This window comes from Diabrotica undecimpunctata, chromosome 2 (assembly GCF_040954645.1).
Source record: "Diabrotica undecimpunctata isolate CICGRU chromosome 2, icDiaUnde3, whole genome shotgun sequence".
In the NCBI taxonomy this organism is placed as follows: Eukaryota; Metazoa; Arthropoda; class Insecta; order Coleoptera; family Chrysomelidae; genus Diabrotica; species Diabrotica undecimpunctata.
In genome coordinates, this window is record NC_092804.1 from 15,758,247 (window position 1) to 15,779,651 (window position 21,405).

The 21,405-nt window shown below is 31.8% G+C and overlaps 2 protein-coding genes and 1 long non-coding RNA gene across 12 annotated transcripts in view; 1 reads left to right on the forward strand and 2 right to left on the reverse strand.

Moving 5' to 3' along the window:
• LOC140434233 (uncharacterized) overlaps window positions 1-4,338 on the reverse strand; it is a 47,849-nt gene extending 43,511 nt beyond the window's left edge. The window contains exon 1 of the mRNA XM_072522335.1: window positions 4,088-4,338. The gene's annotated coding sequence lies outside the window, so the exon portion shown is untranslated. The remainder of the gene's footprint in view (window positions 1-4,087) is intronic.
• A 938-nt stretch (window positions 4,339-5,276) lies between these two features.
• LOC140434235 (uncharacterized) overlaps window positions 5,277-21,405 on the reverse strand; it is a 47,124-nt gene continuing 30,995 nt past the window's right edge. For 3 of the 10 annotated variants that reach the window (XR_011950032.1, XR_011950027.1, XR_011950030.1), the window contains 4 exons: window positions 17,927-18,109; window positions 17,565-17,718; window positions 6,444-7,343; window positions 5,277-5,897 (listed from right to left, as the gene is read on the reverse strand). This is a non-coding gene — a long non-coding RNA (uncharacterized lncRNA). Of the gene's footprint in view, window positions 5,898-6,443; window positions 7,344-17,564; window positions 17,719-17,899; window positions 18,110-21,405 lie in introns of all 10 variants that reach the window. The other 7 variants (XR_011950033.1, XR_011950031.1, XR_011950034.1 and 4 more) reach the window with 4 other exon arrangements.
• The window catches only part of Sting (transmembrane protein sting), a 54,994-nt gene continuing 40,812 nt past the window's right edge, over window positions 7,224-21,405 (forward strand). Inside the window, exon 1 of the mRNA XM_072522337.1 lies at window positions 7,224-7,366. Coding sequence (XP_072378438.1) covers window positions 7,340-7,366 — 27 coding nt within the window. The 5' untranslated portion in view covers window positions 7,224-7,339. The remainder of the gene's footprint in view (window positions 7,367-21,405) is intronic.

Consider the following 21,405-nt stretch of genomic DNA (forward strand, 5'->3'; position numbering starts at 1 on the left):
TTTTTTTTTTGAAGAGGATTTGTACCAACTGGATTGCAGCAGCGCAAGATAGATCTGAATGGAGGTTTTTCGAGGAGGCCTATGTTCAGCAGTGGACGACTATGGGCTGATGATGATGAAGATGCTGAATTATCTGATGTTTTGTAAATAATTTTTGGTAATGTTTAGATATTATTTTACAAACAGCAACTTTTTCTTTAAAAAACTGTTTTTATTGGAAGGAGCAGCCAAACTACAATTATGAACAATTGCAATGTGAACCTTTATTATAGATTTCGATTTTTTAGGTAAATTAGTATTTCCGTTGGTGATGACAAAGAATAGTTTTAACTAGATCACACATTCGCTACCAATTTGGCTTAATTGCATTTTAGACACCCAAAGTAAGCTAAAAATAGATTCAATTTATTTTGAAAATAACATTAATATAGTAGCAAATGACGTAGATAATGTATCATGCATATACAACGCAATCATATACTGTAGGTCAAAAAAATATTCAATTCAACTTTCAATGTATTTACCACAGTCTGGGCTGTTGGCAATTAGAAGGTATACTTAAAGAACTTTCAAGAGATAAAAGAATGATAATATAAAGCAATACCAAGCAAAAGAGGGAGGAGGTAACGCGATAGACAGAGGACTATGTTTTGTAACTAGAAATAATGCTGGAGGTGATATGCTTGAAAAACTCCTTAATGAAATAATGCAGTCATTACTTTAAAAGCAAGGAGATATAACCGATTTAAAAAACTAGCGTCCTATCCGTTTGATTTCACACAGTATAAACTTTGTACAAATATTATCAAAAAAAGACTGGACGCTAAATTAGATTTCTATCAGCCTAGAGAACAAGCTGGATTTAGATCGGGATACAGCACTAACGACCACTCATAGTGATAAAGAACCTAATAGAGAAGTCTGTAGAATACAACAAACCAATAAATTCTGTATACAGCGAGGAGTACAGCAAGGAGACACCGTCTCTCCAAAGCTATTCACGACGCTTTTAGAACATACTTGTAAGAAGGCAGATCTGAACGGGCATGGTATCAACATAAATGGAGAGGAGCTCGGTCATTTGAGATTTGCAGATGACATCGTCCTTATAGCCGATCGTATGGATGATGGAATAATAATGTTTGAAACATTATATCACGCTTCCTTGGAGGTCGGTCTAAAGACTAATATGAACAAGACGCAAATAATGACTAATCTGGTGATAAATCGAAATATTGCTGTAGATGGAAGGGATATTGTGCAGACTACATCGTATAAGTACCTACGACATTAAATTGGGTAGGGCATAGATAACCAGACATGTGAGCTCCCACGTCGCATAGGATTAGCTTGGACAACGTTTGGTAAATTAAACTATATATTTAAATCGGATCTACCCACATGCCTCAAAAGGAAAATCTTTGACCAATGTATGTTACCTGTACCCACTTATGGAGCGAAAACATTAACACTCACAAAAAAGGTAGTTAATAAGATTCGCGTGACTCAGATGGCTGTGGAGCGCCAGATGTTGGGTGTCTCTCTGAGAGACCGAATCCCAAACAAAGAAATACGTTATAGAACAAAAACAACAGACGCTATCGAAAAAATCGAGTCGTTAAGTGATATTGGGCAGGACATGTCGCCAGATTAACAGACAACCGATGAACAAAACGAATTTTAGAGTGGAGACCAAGGCAAGAAGCAATACGGAGCAGAGGACGCCCACCAACTAGATGGACTGGTGACCTGAAGCGTGTTACAAATAACTGGATGCAAGCCGCACAAGACAGAGACAGGTGGAAAGAGCTGAGGGAGACCTATATTAAGCAGTGGATGCATACAGGTTGATGAGGATGATGATTTTGGTATGTGCAAAGTATTATAGTTATCGATTACCTTAAGAAAGAAAGAACCATAATTACAGACCATTATTGGTAAAAAAAATGCTGTTCACCACTGTGACAATAGTAACTGATTTATACCCATCCATCTGACCATCAGCTGCAAAGGAATGATTGTGGCAAAGAGAGAGATCTAAATCAAATTGCTCTAGAAAAAGACTTCGAATTGTTATTGTCAGTGAGTCGCTGCTTTTAGGGGCACCATTTCAGCACTGACTTCATGGTTAAGAAAAATCTTGTGGGGTCAGTCATAAACTTCAAACCCGTTAAAGAAAGGCTCTTGTTATATCAAACTAAAAGGACAACTGCATAACTATTTCCTAATTGGGAAATACATTAGATAAAATATGATTGTATAATACAATCATATTTTATCTTTGAGTTAAACAAAAAAAAATTTCGTTTTTGGTTCACATGAATAGCCCGTTTTCTAGAGGGCGCATAAGTTAACATCTCAAAAAAACAAGTGTATGATGGCTCAGGATTGGTGTTAAACAAAAAATTCCAACAGAGATATTTAAAGAAAGCACCCTTGCAAGACAATCAACCACTGTTAAGACACCAAAAATAATATAATCACACTGCAGCAAGCTCTTTCGTTTTAATCTATGCCAGTGTATACCATTGTGTAATTGCAAAAAGTTTAGTTCCCTGAAGGTACTTTTTTGTTTCATTTATGATGGTTATATTTAGCTTTTTTAGTTTGCTGTTTATTTTTTGTTCTTTTGAGCCCAATTCTTTATAATTCCAAGATATTTTTAATTTATTTGTTATTCTAGTTAGTTTATCCTTAATCAGCCTGGTTCAACCCAATTTGGATCTGCCCTACCTTATGGTTTCATGGTTGTGAGTATTTGTAATTTCCTATTTCCTCAGTCTCAGTACATATTACCAATATGTAGCTAGTTAAGTCAGATGGTAGAGATGTCACCTGTCAGTTGCAATGTGTATCAATTGCATTACACAGCACTAAACCAACTAAGAATTAAGGTAAGTTAAACATGGTAAAAGGCTCAACCTGATGCTTAAAACTCATAATAGCTCTAACAATTAAATTATCTATTTAATCAATTACAATTAGAGAACCAGGTTTCCCTAATTCAGCTCAGACTAATATTATTAAAGATGTTCCCAACATAATGGAATGAAAAGAAAAATATGAGTAACACTAGTAATTTTATAATAATAAATGCAGGAGTATAAGCTGGATTTATTGCTGATAGAACACTGATACACTGGCAAAACAACTAAAGATTAACTTAAAAACACATTTATTGAAAATTACTGAGTGCAAAATGTTGTGAGGTGGTAAATGGAAAAATAGCAAAAGAAAAAAGAAGAATGGATGGAAACAGGCTACCATAAATAGTAATGAATAATAATGAAACATGATTTGTCAATATTATCGTAGATTAGAAATACAGCTAGTAATTCCTCTCCCAAAAGTACTACAAGATTGGATCAACAAGTGGAAGAACACTTTAATACATTTAACAATTGGTACAATATTTGGAGATTGTATAATATGGCATATAAAAAAATATATAATTAATATATCTACCTGCTATAAGTATTAAAATGTAGTCAAAATCTATAAGAGTAGAGCATCTAACCACTAAATTCATAAAAACTAATAGTAAATAAATAGAAATTGTTAAAAATTAATATAAATAGTAAAATATATACATACACAATTTAAAATATTAATAGGACTTTTTCATAATGTAAGCAAATAGGGGAAATTAAAAAATATAAGAAGACGATCCCTTTTATGTCTGATTTATTTTGTGTTATCATCAATTGTACACCTGATTTTTTAACAAACTCTTTCAACAAAAAGGTTGTAAACACACATATATTCAACATTTTATATTAAAAACCCTTACATATTTTATTTACAATATTAGGATGAATATAAATATGTTTGTCAATACATTTAAAATATATTTTCAATAAGTAAATGTCCACCCCATCGCATTAAATAAAAGGTTAGCGAATGATATACATGTATACAAAGATTATTAAATAAAATTAATATCAAGAAGCGTATTGAAAGGTTTATTGAATAAATTATATGTCTTGGTACACAGTAACAAAATAAATAAAAAATATCAACAGATCTTTACCTAGATCTTGCAATTTTTCACAAAAAAATCTGATTTGTTTAAGTCACAAATACGTACCTGAAAATCGTGAAAAAAATATTTTGCTGATAGAAGGGCCCCTTGATCTCCAGTGCTTGGCAACGTTATAAACAAGGTAAATTACTCAAACCACTTAATTTCCACACAGGTACCTTAAAATTTCTATTTCAAAACATTACAATCAATAAACGTAATTTTGTACAACCCCGGGAATTACTGAGCAATCTCAGACCTGCGGTTTATTAAAACTTCCATTTAATAAAGATAAAACATTTAACAGGCTTGTCGTTACTTTATTCTGCGAGTTGTCGACAGTGAATGTTGCTGTTTCGTTTTGTAGTTTGGGTTCTAGCATAAATGTGTCTCACTTTAACGAATGATTGACATTTGACATCTTACAAATATTTACTGTGATTGAAATAATGTTTATATTAAAATAGCGCAGTACAAAGTATTGTCTTATTTAGATATTTCAATAACATTTTTGCAATTAATATTTACAAAACCAAAAATTCACAAAATCAATCTAATAAATAGGCAACACTTTTTACAATATCTTCTATTATCTACAAATGATTTGTTCCAAGCAATTTTACCAATATTTTTGCTGCCATTATATTTATATGATTATGCCATTGCTTTTATTTAAAATATGTTTATTTACATTGCTAATATTAAAGGCCCTTTGAGATATTTATATATTTCGATGTTTTTTTTTAAGGATAGGGTATAGAATTTTATTTCAAATATTTTCTAAAAACTTGGAACTACTAAACTTATCTATTATATTACAGTACTTCTTCAACCAAATGACGAAGGACAATTATAGATGAAGGGTACAGGTTCATAAAGAGCTAAGTCACCAAATGTTTATTTCCTACAAAACGAAGTTTAAATTTTAAAACCAATTATTGATGGTTATCATGAACCCTGTTGATTAGATCAGATCAGATAAACCTGTTTATCTCTTATCCTCTTTGATCTTTTGACATGAAACTTTCTTAACACTTTAAAATAAATTATTAGGTATACACTACCTATACTTGTACTAAATTGTTTTTCGTAAATATAGTAATCCTCAAAGTGCATATTAGCCATAAAAATTAATAAAGCATGCACCTCCAAAGAGTTGTGATTTAATATGAACAGTAGAATTTAATTAATAATAATTAAAGTTTAGAGTGTTATTTGTTTCCAATATAATAAGGTTAAAGTTAAAAAAAAATAGTTCAAAACTATTCTTTATTATAATACAAAAGTCCACAATATTATTTTATTAGAAATTATATTTAAAACTTAAAAAATAATATGATCATGCACAAACGACTAACCAAAAACACAAAAAAATATATCATAACATCCTGAACTATTCTCACAAAATACTGAATAAATATGTTTAACTTTCTGGAATATGGACGCCCCGAAAGAAGTAAAATCGAAGAGAGTACACTTGAAGAGACTGGAATATCTGGTGAAAAATAAAAATCATGTATTTCAAAGGCTATCAAAGGCAGAAAAACCTTGTTTATGTAAAGGACACTAATGTCCACATTTATAATATCACACACTGCTATTAAAAGGCTCCAAAAAATCGGAATTAGCAGAATATATAAATGTCTATAGTTGGTCTGAGGAGGGGGAATTATCTGTGCCACTGATGTATCTTCATTTATTCTAGTGTTATAAAATATTGTTTGCACATCATTGTTTAAACTATTAGTTTGAATATTAAAGTTAGTAGATCTATCTACTTCATTAAAAAGTGTGTGATTATCTGTAGTATGGATGGTATGTGGTATGGCTTCTGTGGTTTCATCTTGCTGAAATTGCTCAGGACTGCTACTGATACCTAAAATAAACATTAATAACTCTTATTTCCAATAGGCCATAGAAATATACAATGATAATTATATTTTAATTTCATTATAAGAATTATTTGTTAATTATAAGTACAGTATCTGCAACTTTGACTACATTTGACCCTAAACCCAATATGATTCTTTCTATGTACCGAATTTAAGGACCTTTCATTAAATAGTTACTGTACAGACAGATGGTAACATATTTCAATAAGGACTTATTGGTCCTTAATAGGTAATAGCTGGTTGAGCTTCAATGAGATTGGCTTCATGTAGTCCTAAAAACTGACAGACTACCCTTTAAACGAATAGATCATTAAGAACATATTACATGAATGTAATAGGGAAGGTTCTATTTGAAGTACTTTCATTACTTATCAAATTTGCCTAGTAAAAATAAAATTTTATCATTGCCATGAATACCCTATGACTAAAATTGTATTTGCTCTACTGGGTACTACATAATTATGATTACAATGAACCAAATCAAATAAGATTTTCTAAATCAAACTCAACAATTACTTTAACAAAATTACCTTCTATTTCTATCTTTGATTTATTTTCAACACCTGTTATTCTTTGTAATCTACTCTCCGAATTTTGAAGAATTTTTCTCCTTCGGGCTTCCCTTCTAGCTTCAATATCTCCCATATTGATATTATTACAAAATTAAGTAAAATTGTACATTTCTGTTGTGTCACTTTTGGTATGTAGCATTGGAAATATTCGCAAAAAGTAGGGTTATATTTACTTCCGCTTTAGAAGCTGTATAATATTATTATTTTTTAAAAGTGACTGTGGTAATGGTTTGAGTGGCATTCTTCTGATTCTAATTAATAAGAAAATTACTCTTTTGTATCACTTCTGTGCGAAAATATTTTAAGATTTATAACCTAATATAAAAATAGAGTGGGGATAATTTTGACATTTTTTACTTTGCAACTTTGTATTTGAATCTCAATTCTGGGAAATAATTGCAAACTGATATGGGATTATTATTTGATTGGCGAAGTATATCCAATGAATATTGGTATAATGTGTGCATATATATTATACATACACTCTTTAGAGCTATTGCTACTGTAATTTTCTACTACAGAGTACAGATTACAGAATGCATTTAGGTTTAATTTTTAATATAATATGATAAAGTATTATAATAAGCAAACTATTCTTTTCTTTCATACTTATACAGAGAAATTTGATAGTAAAGTGCGTGATATCGGCTGTTAAGTTTATAACCATAAATTATTTTAAGATAAACATAAAAGTTCAAGTGCTGAAGTTTGTTATGGAATAGGTCTCTCTGCTTCAAGGTTATATCCCTAAAAGTGGTTGAGTTGATCTGCTTTTTGCTGAAGTTTGAATTATTTTGAATCTTTGAATTCAGTTTTATCGGGATAGTACAACAAGGTGGAAGGAGCAAGCTGTGATGTCTGAAAAAATAAATTACAAAAAAGTAAGTAAACCACGTATTTTAAATATATTCATTTCTATAGAAATTATAAAAAACAGTACTTATATAGAGAATATAAATATAGATAGTATATAGAGAATTTAAACTAATTACAAATTCATTCATTATAAATTTGTTTATAACAAAGTTTCAATTGATACTTTTTAGACCACTTTTAACATTTTTTCCCGTTATAGAAAATATGTCTCCAAAATGAAGTATAATATTACCAAAGAATATAATTACCCTAAGGTTGCTTTAAAAGGATTATTTGTGAGTAAAAACTACCCTTGTATGAAAAAAATCAAAAAGTCCAGGTTTACTTATTTTAAATGATACATAATCACAAATGATTCTTGTGTTTATACTTTTTATACCATACATTTTTGTGATCTAAAGCATACTGAGAACGGTTTAATAAAAAAAAACAAAAGTAATATCGAGTCTCGTCTCTTCCAATGGATCATGACTTTCATTCTGTAAGGCATTTCAAGAATAGTCCCAGACATGCTCAATTAGATTTGTATCCGCGGAAGATTCTAGCAACTTTAATTTATCGATTGCAGCTTGAGTTTTAGGTATTCTGTTGAAGAAACACACTTAATTGAATGTCAGCTAAAATATCAGTAGTTTATCGTCGTATTGAAAGTACTCAATCTTTTCAAAACAAGCTTTAAACATACGACATTGTGTAAATCGTTAGGTCCGTATCAATGCGATCCTCCTCCAAGACTACGATGGGCGCTAAAAGTACACTCCATAAATTAAGTTTAAATTTAAGTTTAATAATTCTAATTAAGACGAGAACGAGAAAAAAATCTTGTTTTTAGTAGTTTCATCATCCAGCCTCAAGAGTCCACTGCTGAACATAGGCCTCTTCCTCATGTTTCCAACCCCGTCTATCTTGCGCCGCTCTCATCCAGTTTTTATCGAGTCTTCTTAAATCGTCAGTCCATCTTGTAGGTGGTCGACCGACGCTTCTCTTGTCTTCCCTTGGCCTCCATTCCAATAACCTCTTTGTCCATCGCCCATCTGTCATTCTGGCTATGTGTCCTGCCCATCTCCATTTTAGTCTGGCTATCTTCTCGATGATGTCAGTCACTCCGGTTCTTCTCCTGATGGCTTCGTTGGTTATTCTGTCTCGCAGAGTTATTCCTAACATGGACCGCTCCATTCTTCTCTGCGTGACTCTCAGTTTGGTAGCTGCTGCTTTTGTTAAGGTAAGTGTTTCTGCTCCGTACGTCAAGACTGGGAGGACGCACTGATCAAATACCTTTCTTTTTAGGCATGTGGGCAGCTCACTTTTAAAAGTTTCTCTCAGTTTTCCAAATGCTGCTCACCCAAGGCCGTGGGCAGTAGTAGTTTAGTCTACTTATTTATGTACCCTAAACTTCGCAAAAATGATTTTTAGACTACACTTTTTTTAAATTTTGATTGCTTAAGGCAGTCCATACAATAAACTTTTCATCAGCAATCCGGTTTTATATCTTCGACCATTTCCAGACTTTCGTTTCAGGTACCAGTTTCTCTAAATCGCTACTACACTATACCCTATATACCTTATAGCAAAATGACAATATCAGACAATATTCTCGCACTCGCAACATTTATAATTCCAGCCATCTTTTAAGACCGCACGACGGTGGTCTATTGGAACCACAAATAAGGCTATATTTTTATTTTCTTTTAATTATTATTTTTGAAACACAATATTTTATTTGTATATTTATTTACATATGTATAGGGTATTTTCTTCCATCTGATGGAAATATTTTGTTTGTGTATGCCTACTTTGTATTAAATTAAAAAAAAAAAGTGATATATCTATTTGACATAATAATTTTGACATCTTATCACACTTACAAAAAGTCAAATTGTTCTTCTACTTTACAAAAATTGATAAAATAATTAATGAAACTATATTAAAAAACACAAAGAGTTCAGCAAAATTCTATGGCACAGAAAATAGAGAAAAATTAATCACGCGGACAGTTTCTTAGTTTTTTTTGCTGAATACACTCCTCACAGCAGGCTACGATATGATCCATATTGACGTCGATGGCAAAATGTGAAAAATATCTGGTTTTCCTTTTCTTGCAGTATTTGCAATGCGTTCTTTTACCTGGTGGTGGATTAGGTCGGTTTTGTATCGGCATTCCAGAGTATTTCATAACAGCTTGTCAAATGTTAGAATGTAATCCTGACGTTGTAGCCTTTGATTCCAAATAACTTTTTACTAGGTCTCCTCCTAATTTTTTATAAGAACAAGCTGAATTTTGCTGATAATGTCAATTTTGGTACTTCAAAAAGATGCAAAAAAGTTTATAACTTCTACCCCCGGCTTCACCCTAAAACCTCACTCCGTAGGGAGAAAAAAAAAACGGAAAAAATCGATATACAAAGAACTTGTACGCCGTAGAAAAAAATGTTTTTGAATAAAAAATATAGCGAGGATAATTTTAATTATAATTATATATATATATATATATATATATATATATATATATATATATATATATATATATATATATTATATAAAAGAATTTTCTTAGAAACAACGCTTGAAGCGACCGGTTATTTTCAATGTCATGTACACTTCATCTAATTTACAAACCGTTGCACGTCATCCGCGTCATAGTCCGTGAGGTTACATGATACCAACACGAAATATTTAGGCGGTAGGTGTGTTCTTTTTTAGAATCACTTTGCCGAGTACACTGGCATTACAGCCACTATACATATTTTATTATATACGCGTAGAAATAATATTTAAAGATTTCTATTAATGTTAACTTAAAGAAATACACAATAATATGTTTCATGTAATTTGTATAAATGCATTATAAAGAGTTTTTATGAAGAACATTTGTTCGGAACACACTGTAACTGTAATCGAACGAAGGTGATATTTTGGCATAAATTGGTAACACTTATTTGACAGTTGCGGTGTTGACTAGAAATTAATAAGTAATGAAAAAAGTGTTGTTTTTGTTTAAGTATTCCATTTTACATCTTTATACGACGCATACAAGCTGCTCAAATTGTTTTTAACAAGATTATTTTTTAACTTCTGCTTTGTTTCTATTTATTTACATTAAATATTAATTTGTTTTGTTGCATAATCCACTTTTGCAATAATTGTGACCTATTTGATTTAAAATGGATTCAGGATTTTTTTATACTTTGACAATCATGTCAACTTCGATCTCTGTCAATGATAATGTCAATGAAAATGACGTGCAACGGTATTTAAATTAGATAAACTGTACGCGCGCGAAATCAATTTTAAATAAAATTTGACAAAATTGACAAAAAACAAAATGCGTTTTAAAGTTGAAGAGAGCAGCTTTTTTGAAATTTCGGTTTTGAGTTTTGACAACAAATGTAATATTAAACTTTCACATTACAACGATCTAAAACGTTTAAAACTGCTTCTTTTTGATTACACAAGTACGTTTTTCGAAACGACATAACTTCAGCTACAAATTTCACCTAAAATCGTCTTCGTGGAAGCATTTTCCGAGACGTGCGATCGTTTGTGATGTGAATGTTTAAATTCAGCGTTTTTTGGGCATATTTCAAATGACAAATGTACTGTAGACTTGCGCGAAGTTTCGTACTATGGTTTCTGTATTCTTAAAATTTAAGATTTTTAAAATTGAATAAAGTAGTTTTATTAGTTATTTATTATTATTTTTTTAATTAATTCTGCGACACTTTTAACTGGTCGATTTGCCCAAAACCACAATATATAAAAAACAGTGTTGACGGGTACTTGAAGTCCTTTAAACAATGTATCGATTTATATGGGATACATCTTTTACATGCTCATTCTTCATTTAGTGCACCAAAAATCATAGTTTAATTTGTTCTTTAGTTAATATAACATTTTGCAAATATTAGATTACTTCCACATCGTTTATGTAATATTTGTTATATCAAAAAATTATGAAACATTTTAAAACTCAAAATAACAAATTATGGTCAGTTTTGACATTTTATATACCTAACGGCCATTCCTCGTGGCCACAAAAATGGAATTTCAAAACTCAAAATAACAAATTATGGTCAGTTTTGACATTTTGTATACCTAACGGCCATTCCTCGTGGCCACAAAAATGGACACTTCCGCTGTGACTGTATAAACAAAGAATATAAAATATAGATATGCGTCCATATTCTTTGGTAATATGAAAATGTTTTACTACTCTTTTTACTCTTTTTATCGCACTTGTAACACTGTAAATGCCACATAGGAAGATCCAACTTTGCACATGTGGCGTGTGCAGACTCTATCCGAAGAGGTGGACAGTGGCGTGATTATGCTTTTTAATTTTTATATAATTAACGGCAGCGAATAGTTAAATAAATATCATTTGATAGTAAATTTAATTATATAAACTAAATAAAACGTTTAAAAATAACAAGTTATATTAAAAAAGTTGAACAGTAAGCAGTACTGTAGACCAGGGCGGAGATTCATACTTTTTTCTGTATTTTTAAAATTTAAATAATATAGTTAGAATTAAATAAAAGTTTTAATTTTATTATTTATTTATTTTTTATATTTTTAACAAATTCAATAAATTATTGTTTATAAATTTGTAAATTAATGTTTGCTTCTAACGCCACCGTTAACGTATAACCAAATCATACATTGTTTACTTATGAAAAACCTGTCAAATCCAGACCAAATAGTAATAATAAAATATAAATACCATTTGATAGTTCTTCTTCTTCTTCCTTCATGTATGTAGGCTTTAAAGCCTGTTTCTTCTTCAATATTAGCCTCCTGAACTGTTTAAATTGTCGCACCATCTTTTTCTTGGTCTGCCAATACTATTTTGTCCATTTGGCGACTTATCTCTTGTTATTCGTACTATCCTATCCTCTGCCATTCTACTAATGTGTTCGTTCCACTCCTGTTTCCGTTTTGTCACCCATCCATTTATGTCTTCTACATTGCATGCTCTTCTTATCTTTTCGCTTCTCTCCATATCCAACAGACTTTTCCCTGATATTCGTATGAGTATTTTCATCTCTGTTGTTTCTACTAGTCGTTTCGTTTTAGATGTGTCAGGTCTTGTCTCTGCCGTGTTTGTTAATATAGGTCTAATTGCTGCTTTATAGATTCTTGTTTTTGTGTCTTGTCTTAGGTGTTTGTTCTTCCAGATTGTGTCATTAAGAGATCTCGCCGCTTTACTTGCTTTTAAACTTTGTTGTCGTACTTCTTCTTCAACATCTCCATAACTAGTTATTATGTTATATCTATTCCCAGATATCTAAACCTTGCTCCCTGCTTTATTATTTTCCCATCAAGTTTGATTTTACATCGTAGTGGGTATTTAGATGTTCTCATGCATTTGGTTTTTTCTGCTGTTATTATCATATTGTATTTCTTGGCTGTTGTATTGAAGATGTGTGTTAATATTTGGAGCTCGTCTTCTATCTCGGCGATTAATGCGGCGTCGTCTGCATAACATAATATTTGGATTTCTTTGTTCCCCATTCTGTAGCCATGACTGCCTTTACGTACTGTTTGTATTATTTCGTCCATTATTATATTTATATTAAACTCCGCTTTGTACTGGTATACACTGTGTTAGTTTTCCATTTATCTTTGCCTGTATTCGATTATGGAAGTAAATGTTTTCGATGGTTTGTATAATATTGATTGGTATTTTTCTTTTATACAGTAGCTGTAAGACGTCTTCGACTTGGATGCGATAGAAAGCCTTTGTCAGGTCTATAAAACATAGATATGCTGGTTTATTGTACTCGATGTAAACTCGACTGCTTAGAGTAAATATATGATGACTATAATGATTATAGAAACGAATTGCAGAATTTTACTATAGAGAAAAAAAAGCAATACAACGCCGATCTAGAAGCTTCGCTTCAAAATGGCAGAAATGTCGCAACGATTATTTATTTAACAAATTTATAGAAACTCACTTAGTTTGCAGCAAAATACAAAAACTTTATAAAAAATCTGCACTGTTCACCTTCAAAAACCCATTTTGATTTTTGTCGAGAGTACACTGATCAAAAGATATCGAATTTTTACCGTTCGCGTTGATAAAAATTATTTAACATTAATTTCGCACGTTTGTATACCTGACATTGAAAATCACCGGTCACTTCAAGCCTTGTTTCTAAGAGAACGGTTCATTTTACAGAAAAAGTGGTAATAAACATTTTTGTACAAAATTAGCTCAGCTACATTTTTTATTTGAAAAATTTTTTCCACGGCGTACAGATTCTTGGTAAATCGATTTTTCCGTCCCCCCCCCCTTCCCTGCGAGGGAGGGTTTTTAGGGGAAAGCCTTGTGTGGTAAAAATGATCTTTTTTTTGGTGTCCCAAAATTGACATTCTCTGAAAAATTCAGTTTGTTCGTATGATTTTTAGAGGTCAAATATCTCTGACGATTGGACTAAAACGGGAACACAGAATAAATGCCAGAAAATATATATTATACAATAACAAAAAAGTTTTTTTATTTAAAAGTGCTACAAACATTTCTATTTCAATAAATATCAGTATTATTTTATCAGCTATTTGGGAACTGAACTAACGTTAATTTCTGCCAGTGGCGTAACTTCCATTCAGGTGGCCCGGGGTGGAAGTAACCGAAGAGGCCTGTCTCCCCAATATAAGAAAAAGCTAAGACTTACCTCCTTATAGAAACTATCTAAATACAACATGTTTAAAATTTAAAGATAAAATATAATAAAATGTATACTTATGCTATGCTAAAAATTATTTTTAATTGAATTAATCTGGCTTGGTTTTATTCATTATCCAAACATTAAAGTAATGGTTAACATTGATAACACAAGATTATTTTGTTAATATGTATTCATACTTTAATTTATTTCAGTTTTTACTTACAAACTTTTTATTTCTGAAAATTGTCTGATTACGTTATCGAAGGTTATGTTTGCTACGTTTGATGATGAGCCGAGTCTGGCTCATCGTGGATCGTAAATAGCTTTTTATGAGTTTCAATATTGAAAAACTCCTTTCATTAGAAGCAATAGAAACACATACTGTTCCAAAGACGTTTGGAACCGATTCTATCAGGTCCATCTGTGCCATCTTCAATGTAGTAAAATTTCTGGCGTTTCCATTTATTATCCAGCTTTTATATGGTGGCGAAGTCTTTTGATTTAATTAACAATTTCTTGCTTATGGAATTCTGTGTCACAATCATTGAGTAAATACTCCTGAACGATTTTGAATTTTTCGAATAGTCTCCATTATTTACATTCTAGTTTGAAGCTCTTGGTGTAGATTGTCTAAACAAACTAGCATAATATATCTTTTAGTTATATCTTCGAGAGAGAGTCCGGTATCTTCGACTGTTTTTCCAGGCATTATCTTCTTTAAACGTCTGTACTTTTTTTTTTCAAGCGAGTTTCATCACATTTTTCCTAAGCAAACTGGAGAGCCTTCGTGACCAACTCATACCGACTGTCTTCCAAAAAGCTTTCAAACTTCGGAGTTTTATTACGACGTTTTTAAGACTTAAACACCTCTTTGGACTGTTTATTTCTTGCAAAATGTGACTCCATAAATCAAGGAAACCAAGAAATTTGAAATCACAAATATTCGAGAGTAAAATTTCAGATGAGCCCCGTGTTGTAAATGTTTTCCTTGGCGTCACACAATTTTTCTGTAACTTGAACTAATTTATCTAAATGTTTAGTGTAGTTTTTATGTTTAAATTTTTATTTGTTGTTTTTTAATTTTTATGCCAATTTGGAGGCCCCACATACCAGAGGCTCGGGGCGGACCGCTCCCCCTAGTTACGCCACTGATTTCTATTCTTATAATATTTGATAAATCTTATTAAAAACTTAATATCGGACTTTACGTTCTTTAAATTACTTAAAATTAATTGAATTTTCAAAATGAAAATAACAAAATGGCGATTTATGTGTGTATATCCAATACTGCTCAATCTTTTTGATTTCAATTTAATCTTCTATCAATAAATATATTCCCACACTGTAAACACTTATATCTCCACAAAATGCTGAGTAAGAATACTGAATATTTAACTTAACAGCGGTAACTCATAAATGAAACTTGATCCAATAGTCGTAGGAGGTGTAATCAAATAGGTCGTTTACTAATAAGAAAATCACAATAATTTCATACTTACACAGACGTATTCGCGACGCATTTTGCAAATTAAAATTTTGTCAGCACAAAAACTCAGAATTCTTAATTCTTTAGATTTATCAGTGGCGATTCATTATGACAGCAACTTAAAAGTACGTCAAAACTTGAATTTGCTTGAGAAATATATTTAAAACAATGAAAATATCTTTACTCTACTCATATAGTCGACTTCTGTATTTTAGAAAGTTTAATAAATAGTTTAATAAATATTCCAAAAATGAAATTCTGATTTAAATTATTTTAATATATTATTTATTAATTAATACATAATTATTAATCTATTAAATTATTACTTTTATCTATTATTTAATCTATTTTTAATACACAAGCAGCAGCGTTCTCTCAATTCTTCCAGGTCACTTTTTTTCATTCGAGCCCAATGTACTTCAATAATTGTATCCAATATTGAATCAACAGTATAATCAAGTATAATGACGATATCTACCACGATGTTCCTTGACCATATTTTATTGTCTGTAAATGAAATGTATTTTTTTCGTATTTAGCTTCGCTGGACGAATTTTAGATCAATGATCGTTGGAATGCGTTTAATAGGGCTGCTGTGATAAGATGTATTATCCAAAACTATGACAAAGTTACTATTAACACCCTGGAGAATGTTCTCTTGCCAACTCCACTGGAAGCTATTATAGTACGAGTTGGGAGATTATTATAGTACATTGGAAAAAATATAGTACAATATTTAAGAAATTGATTATTCAATTATTTATTATTACACACAATTATTACCTAAGTTATTATTAAATTATACAAAATTATTATGAAATATTACACGTCAAATTTAACATACAATACAATATTCAACATACACAGTGAGGACGTTTACAGTGATTACTGGTATGGCAATCGCTGAATCGCCATAGGTGTTATTATTCCAAACATCCATAATTCAAATTTTATGGGACCAAAGGCGGCTCACATCAGAATTTAATTTAGGTCATAATATTTACTATATTTACATAAAATTTTAAGAGTGGGTGAATGATTTATGTTTACCAATACGTGCCGATACCGAATGATGTTAATTGTTATGGTTTAGGTATCAAATTACAATTACGAATTTCCGGGATTTCTCATTCTTTGCATTTAATTTTTAAACAATACAGGGAAGTATCAAATAAATTTTAATACAAACGTATTAAAAATACTAAATTTTTTGTGATAATAAGAAATTTAAACAGTAGATTTCCGAATAGACCCAGAAGTAGAAATTATAGTACAAAATACGTACTATATTTACTTTGAAATTTTATAGTACATGAAATTGTAATTATCGTACAAATACTATAATTATAGTACGTTTGGCATCATTGGTTCACATTTTAATATTTTGGCTCTGCGTACATTTAAATAGGTAAAATGTGATCCTTTACGCTCCTTTCACACACTAAGAATTTGAACGTTCGGTGGTTTTGACGTTCGGTAGTTTTGACGTTCGGTAGTTTTGACGCACGTTCAGAATTGATTGTGCTTTCACACAAGACGTCACTGCTGCCGTACTTCAGTTTTAACCGAGTCGTTTAACTTATAACACTAAATATAATTTCGTAAAATAAAAGGTGTAGTGTAGATATGGAGCGAAATCAAATTATAGCATTGTGGTTACTCTATCGTCGAAAAAAGAGAAATAAGAGGGACCAAATTCATTGGATCCATCCTATTAACGCAAAAAGATCGATGTTAAGATGTTTGTCACATTATTTGAAGATTTAAAGAAAGATGAATTAAAATTTTTCAATTATTTCCGTATGTCAATATCATTTGACGAACTACATGGTCGACTGAAAGAAGTCATTCAGCGTCAAAATACAAAAATGAGAAACTGTATTCAACCAGTGGAAATGTTGGCTGTTACTTTAAGGTAAATGTTAGATGTTTTAAAATAAGTTGATGTATATTCAACGTTAATTGCAACTATGTAAAATAAAATTTATTATAATATAGAATTTTAATTGTTGTTATCAGAAATATAAATAATTTTGCTGTACTTACCAAATGCGTTTTTTTCATTATCACCTAGTTCCTCAAATTCACTGTAAAGTGCACTACACACATCATTCCAAGCATTTCTCGTCAAGTTTCTATCCTTATATATTTTTATTGTTTTGTCCCAAAGAACGGGTCTCGCTTAACAGCAACACAGCAACTTAAAAGTACGTCAAAAATTAAATTTGCTTGAGAAATATATTTAAAACAATGAAAATATCTTTACTCTACTTATATAGTCGACTTCTGTATTTTAGAAAGTTTAATAAATAGTTGAATAAATATTCCAAAAATGAAATTCTGATTTAAATTATTTTAATCTATTATTTATTAATTATTACTTAATTATTATTCTATTAAATTATTACTGTTATCTATTTATTTCATCTATTTTTATTACACAAGCAGCGTTCTCCCAATTTTTCCAGGTCATTTTTTCATTCGAGCCCAATTTACTTCAATTGTATCCAATATTGAATCAAAAATATATTAACGATATCTACCACAATGTTCCTTGATTATTGTCATTAATTCTGCTTTGACCATATCGTCTGTAAATGAAAAAAAAAAAAAAATACATTTTTCTCGTATTGGGCTTCGCTGGACGAATTTTAGGTCAATGATCGTTGGAATGCGTTTAATAAGGCTGCTGTGATAAGATGTATTATCCAAAACTATGACAGAGTTACTATGTTTTAACACCCTGGAGAATGTTCTCCAATATATCGAATCGATACTTATCGATACCAACAATACTCATGAGAATCGTAAAAAATTGTAAAAATCGCGCAAAGTTTGTTTATTTAAAATCGATTTCGCGAGCGTACTCGCGTCACTTCAAGCGATATTTTATATAAACATTTTTATTTAAAATTTTTTGGGCTAAATTTTTTATTTGAAATATTTTTTTCTACGTCGCACAGGTTCTTGATAAATTAATTTTTGCCGTTTTTCCCCTACGAGGGGTGGTGGTTTTAGTGGGAACCCGGGGGTAGGAATAGTACATGTCTTGCATCTGTACCATTTGTTACCCATATAACAGTAAGCCAGAAGATCAAGGAGCATTTAATACTGTTTTTGTTGAATTACTTGAGGATAAAAAACGATTTTTTATTTATTTTCGTATATTAAATAGCTTCAATGAATTATACAGAAAATTAATAGACTTGTATGTTTGGTTTTCCGGCTTTTTTTGAGTTTTTTCGAAAACGAAAACATGAGGTTTGCTGAAAATTTGTCAAAATACTTCTAGTAATCACAGTTACCTTCTCAAATTTTTTCAAATTTTTTGAATGTGTAGTTTGTCGTTTGGGGGTGCAGATCAACCTTAATAAGACGTGATAAAGAAAAACAAGATACCAACTGGAGGAAGTCCAGGCCTGCAAAAGAGAGGCTGGCAGTTAACCTCTGCTGCTTGCAATTCATATCGAACAATTCTTTCTCTCTTCAATCCTGATCCCCCGGAGGGAGTGTAGTGGTCATCGTGATATCGTGTATTGTCCGTCTCCAAAGATCTTTGTCTCTGGTTATTTCTTTTTACTCATGCATAGGTCTTTTGCATATGCCTGTAATTTGATCGATCCATCTTGTTTTAGATCTTCCTCGTGATCTTCGGACTTCTACCTTTCCTTGGATAATAAGTCTTTCCATGTTTTCTGTGTCTGCTCTCATAACATGTCCAAAGTATTTAAATTTTTGGAAACGGACTTTGCTGAATAGCCGTTTGCTGACTTTTATCTCATTTAAAATTGAAATATTTGGCCTATGGTCAGTCCACGGAATTCGTAACATTCTTCTGTAACAAAACATTTCAGTGACGTCTATCTTTCTTCTTTCCGCTTGTTGTAGGGTCCAAGATTCACATCCGAAATGCCCTTTTCCTTTCCTTCAAGCGCTCTTCTCATAATATGCTCCCCATTAAATAATTGTGGAGACAGTATACATCCTTGTCTGACAACTTGTTCTGGATGGAATTCGTTTAAGAATGTGAACTACTTGATCCTTTCGTTACTCGCGCCAATTTTCTGTGATCAAAGATTCGCACACGGTGCACTAATAATAATAATAATAATAGTACATGACATGAGATCAGCCAAGAATATGTCGACAATACAGCGTCGAACTATTGGTTGACATCAGGAAAGATGTTTCCCGAGACTGAGGGTTTCCTACTTGTCATTCAGGATCAGGTTATTCCAACTAAAAATTACCTGAAATATATTGTTAGAGATCCTCAAGTCCAAAATGACAAATGCCGATATGGATGCCAAGCCCAAGAAACCATCCAACATCTTACCGGTGGCTGCCAGGCATTTGTCGGTACTGATTATAAAGAACGTCATGACTCAGTAGGAAAGATTATCCACCAAGAACTAGCTGACAAACTGGGACTTCTGCAAACCGACCATCTTCCTTATTATCAATACGTCCCTGATAGAATGCTTGAAAATGACAACTATAAGCTATACTGGGACCGCACTGTGCTTACAGACCAACCAGTGGCCCATAATAGACCCGATCTCATACTAGTTAATAAAATTACTAGGCAAACAACACTTATTGATGTGGCGATACCCAACACCAATAATTTACGTGTTAAATACAACGAAAAGGTTGCCAAGTACAGAGATCTAGAAATACAAATCAGGAGACAATGGAGAATGGAAAGTACCCAGACGATACCTATTATTCTTTCTACCACTGGAGTCATCCCGAAGAGCCTCTTAGAAAACATAAAAAAGCTGGGTCTAAATGAACATCTATATATAAGCTGTGTTACTTTCGACGTCCAGATGCGTACGAAAATTTTTGGGAGATACACCGACATACCAAGTCACCTAGGACTCGATAACATGGAAAGAGTCCCACCAGAGCTCAATCCTTTTGATACCGTAGGTATCTGGGATGAGTGAATTTTCCCCTTAGAGGGAGTGTGAGCCGTATGGCTAAATCCGGTACATGACATTAATTCAATACACAACAAAACAAAAATAAAGAGTAATTGTAACAAAAAAAAGAAGAAATATTAATTAACATTTTCATAATATAAATTACACAATGGTGTAACATGTTCCAAACACAGATATTTTGTGCATATTTGGCAATAATATTTTGTTTTCCTATTTCTTCCGCCAATCGCAAACAGCGCAGCGACCTTGACTTCCGGGTGTTATGACTGGTACTTGTTCCGCTGGCAAGTCACATATCTCCCTAAGCCTTATTCTGATGGTTCTGGGTAACTTGGTAGACACAGCCCGTACTTTTTGATAGTCCCTGGTTAGTAACATTAAGAGTTGCAGTAAAAATTCTTTACGTGGTGTTTTATATTCTTCATTTTAAACTACAAAAGAGTTTATTCCTGCTACATTCAACAAACTAAAAAAAGGAACCATAGGCCATCGTCTTGTGGCACGGGCGCAATTATATTGCGCACAAATCTACATTTGGTTATTTTCCGACGTACACTTCTAATTGGCTGGTATAGAACTGTTTGGCATCGGAAATAGCAAAAGTATGTATGCCATATTTATTCGGCTTGCTAGGAATGTACTGTCTGAAACTGTATTTTCCTCGAAAAGCTTCTAGTTTCTCGTCAATGGTAACATTGCAGAATGAGAATAGCACTTTTTAATGTTGCTGTTAAATTTTTCTAGCAATTGTTCATACTGGAGCCAGCTTATCTATTTGCATTCTTTCATTTCTTGTGTGAATGTTATCAAATCGCAGACACTGCAAAAGAAATTCTAGAAATCTAGGTTTACTCATTACAGGTGGAAAAGTTTCAATGCCAGTGCCATCTGTTCTTCAGAGATTCCTAAATTCATGTGGTTTGCTTTTCCAGTACCAG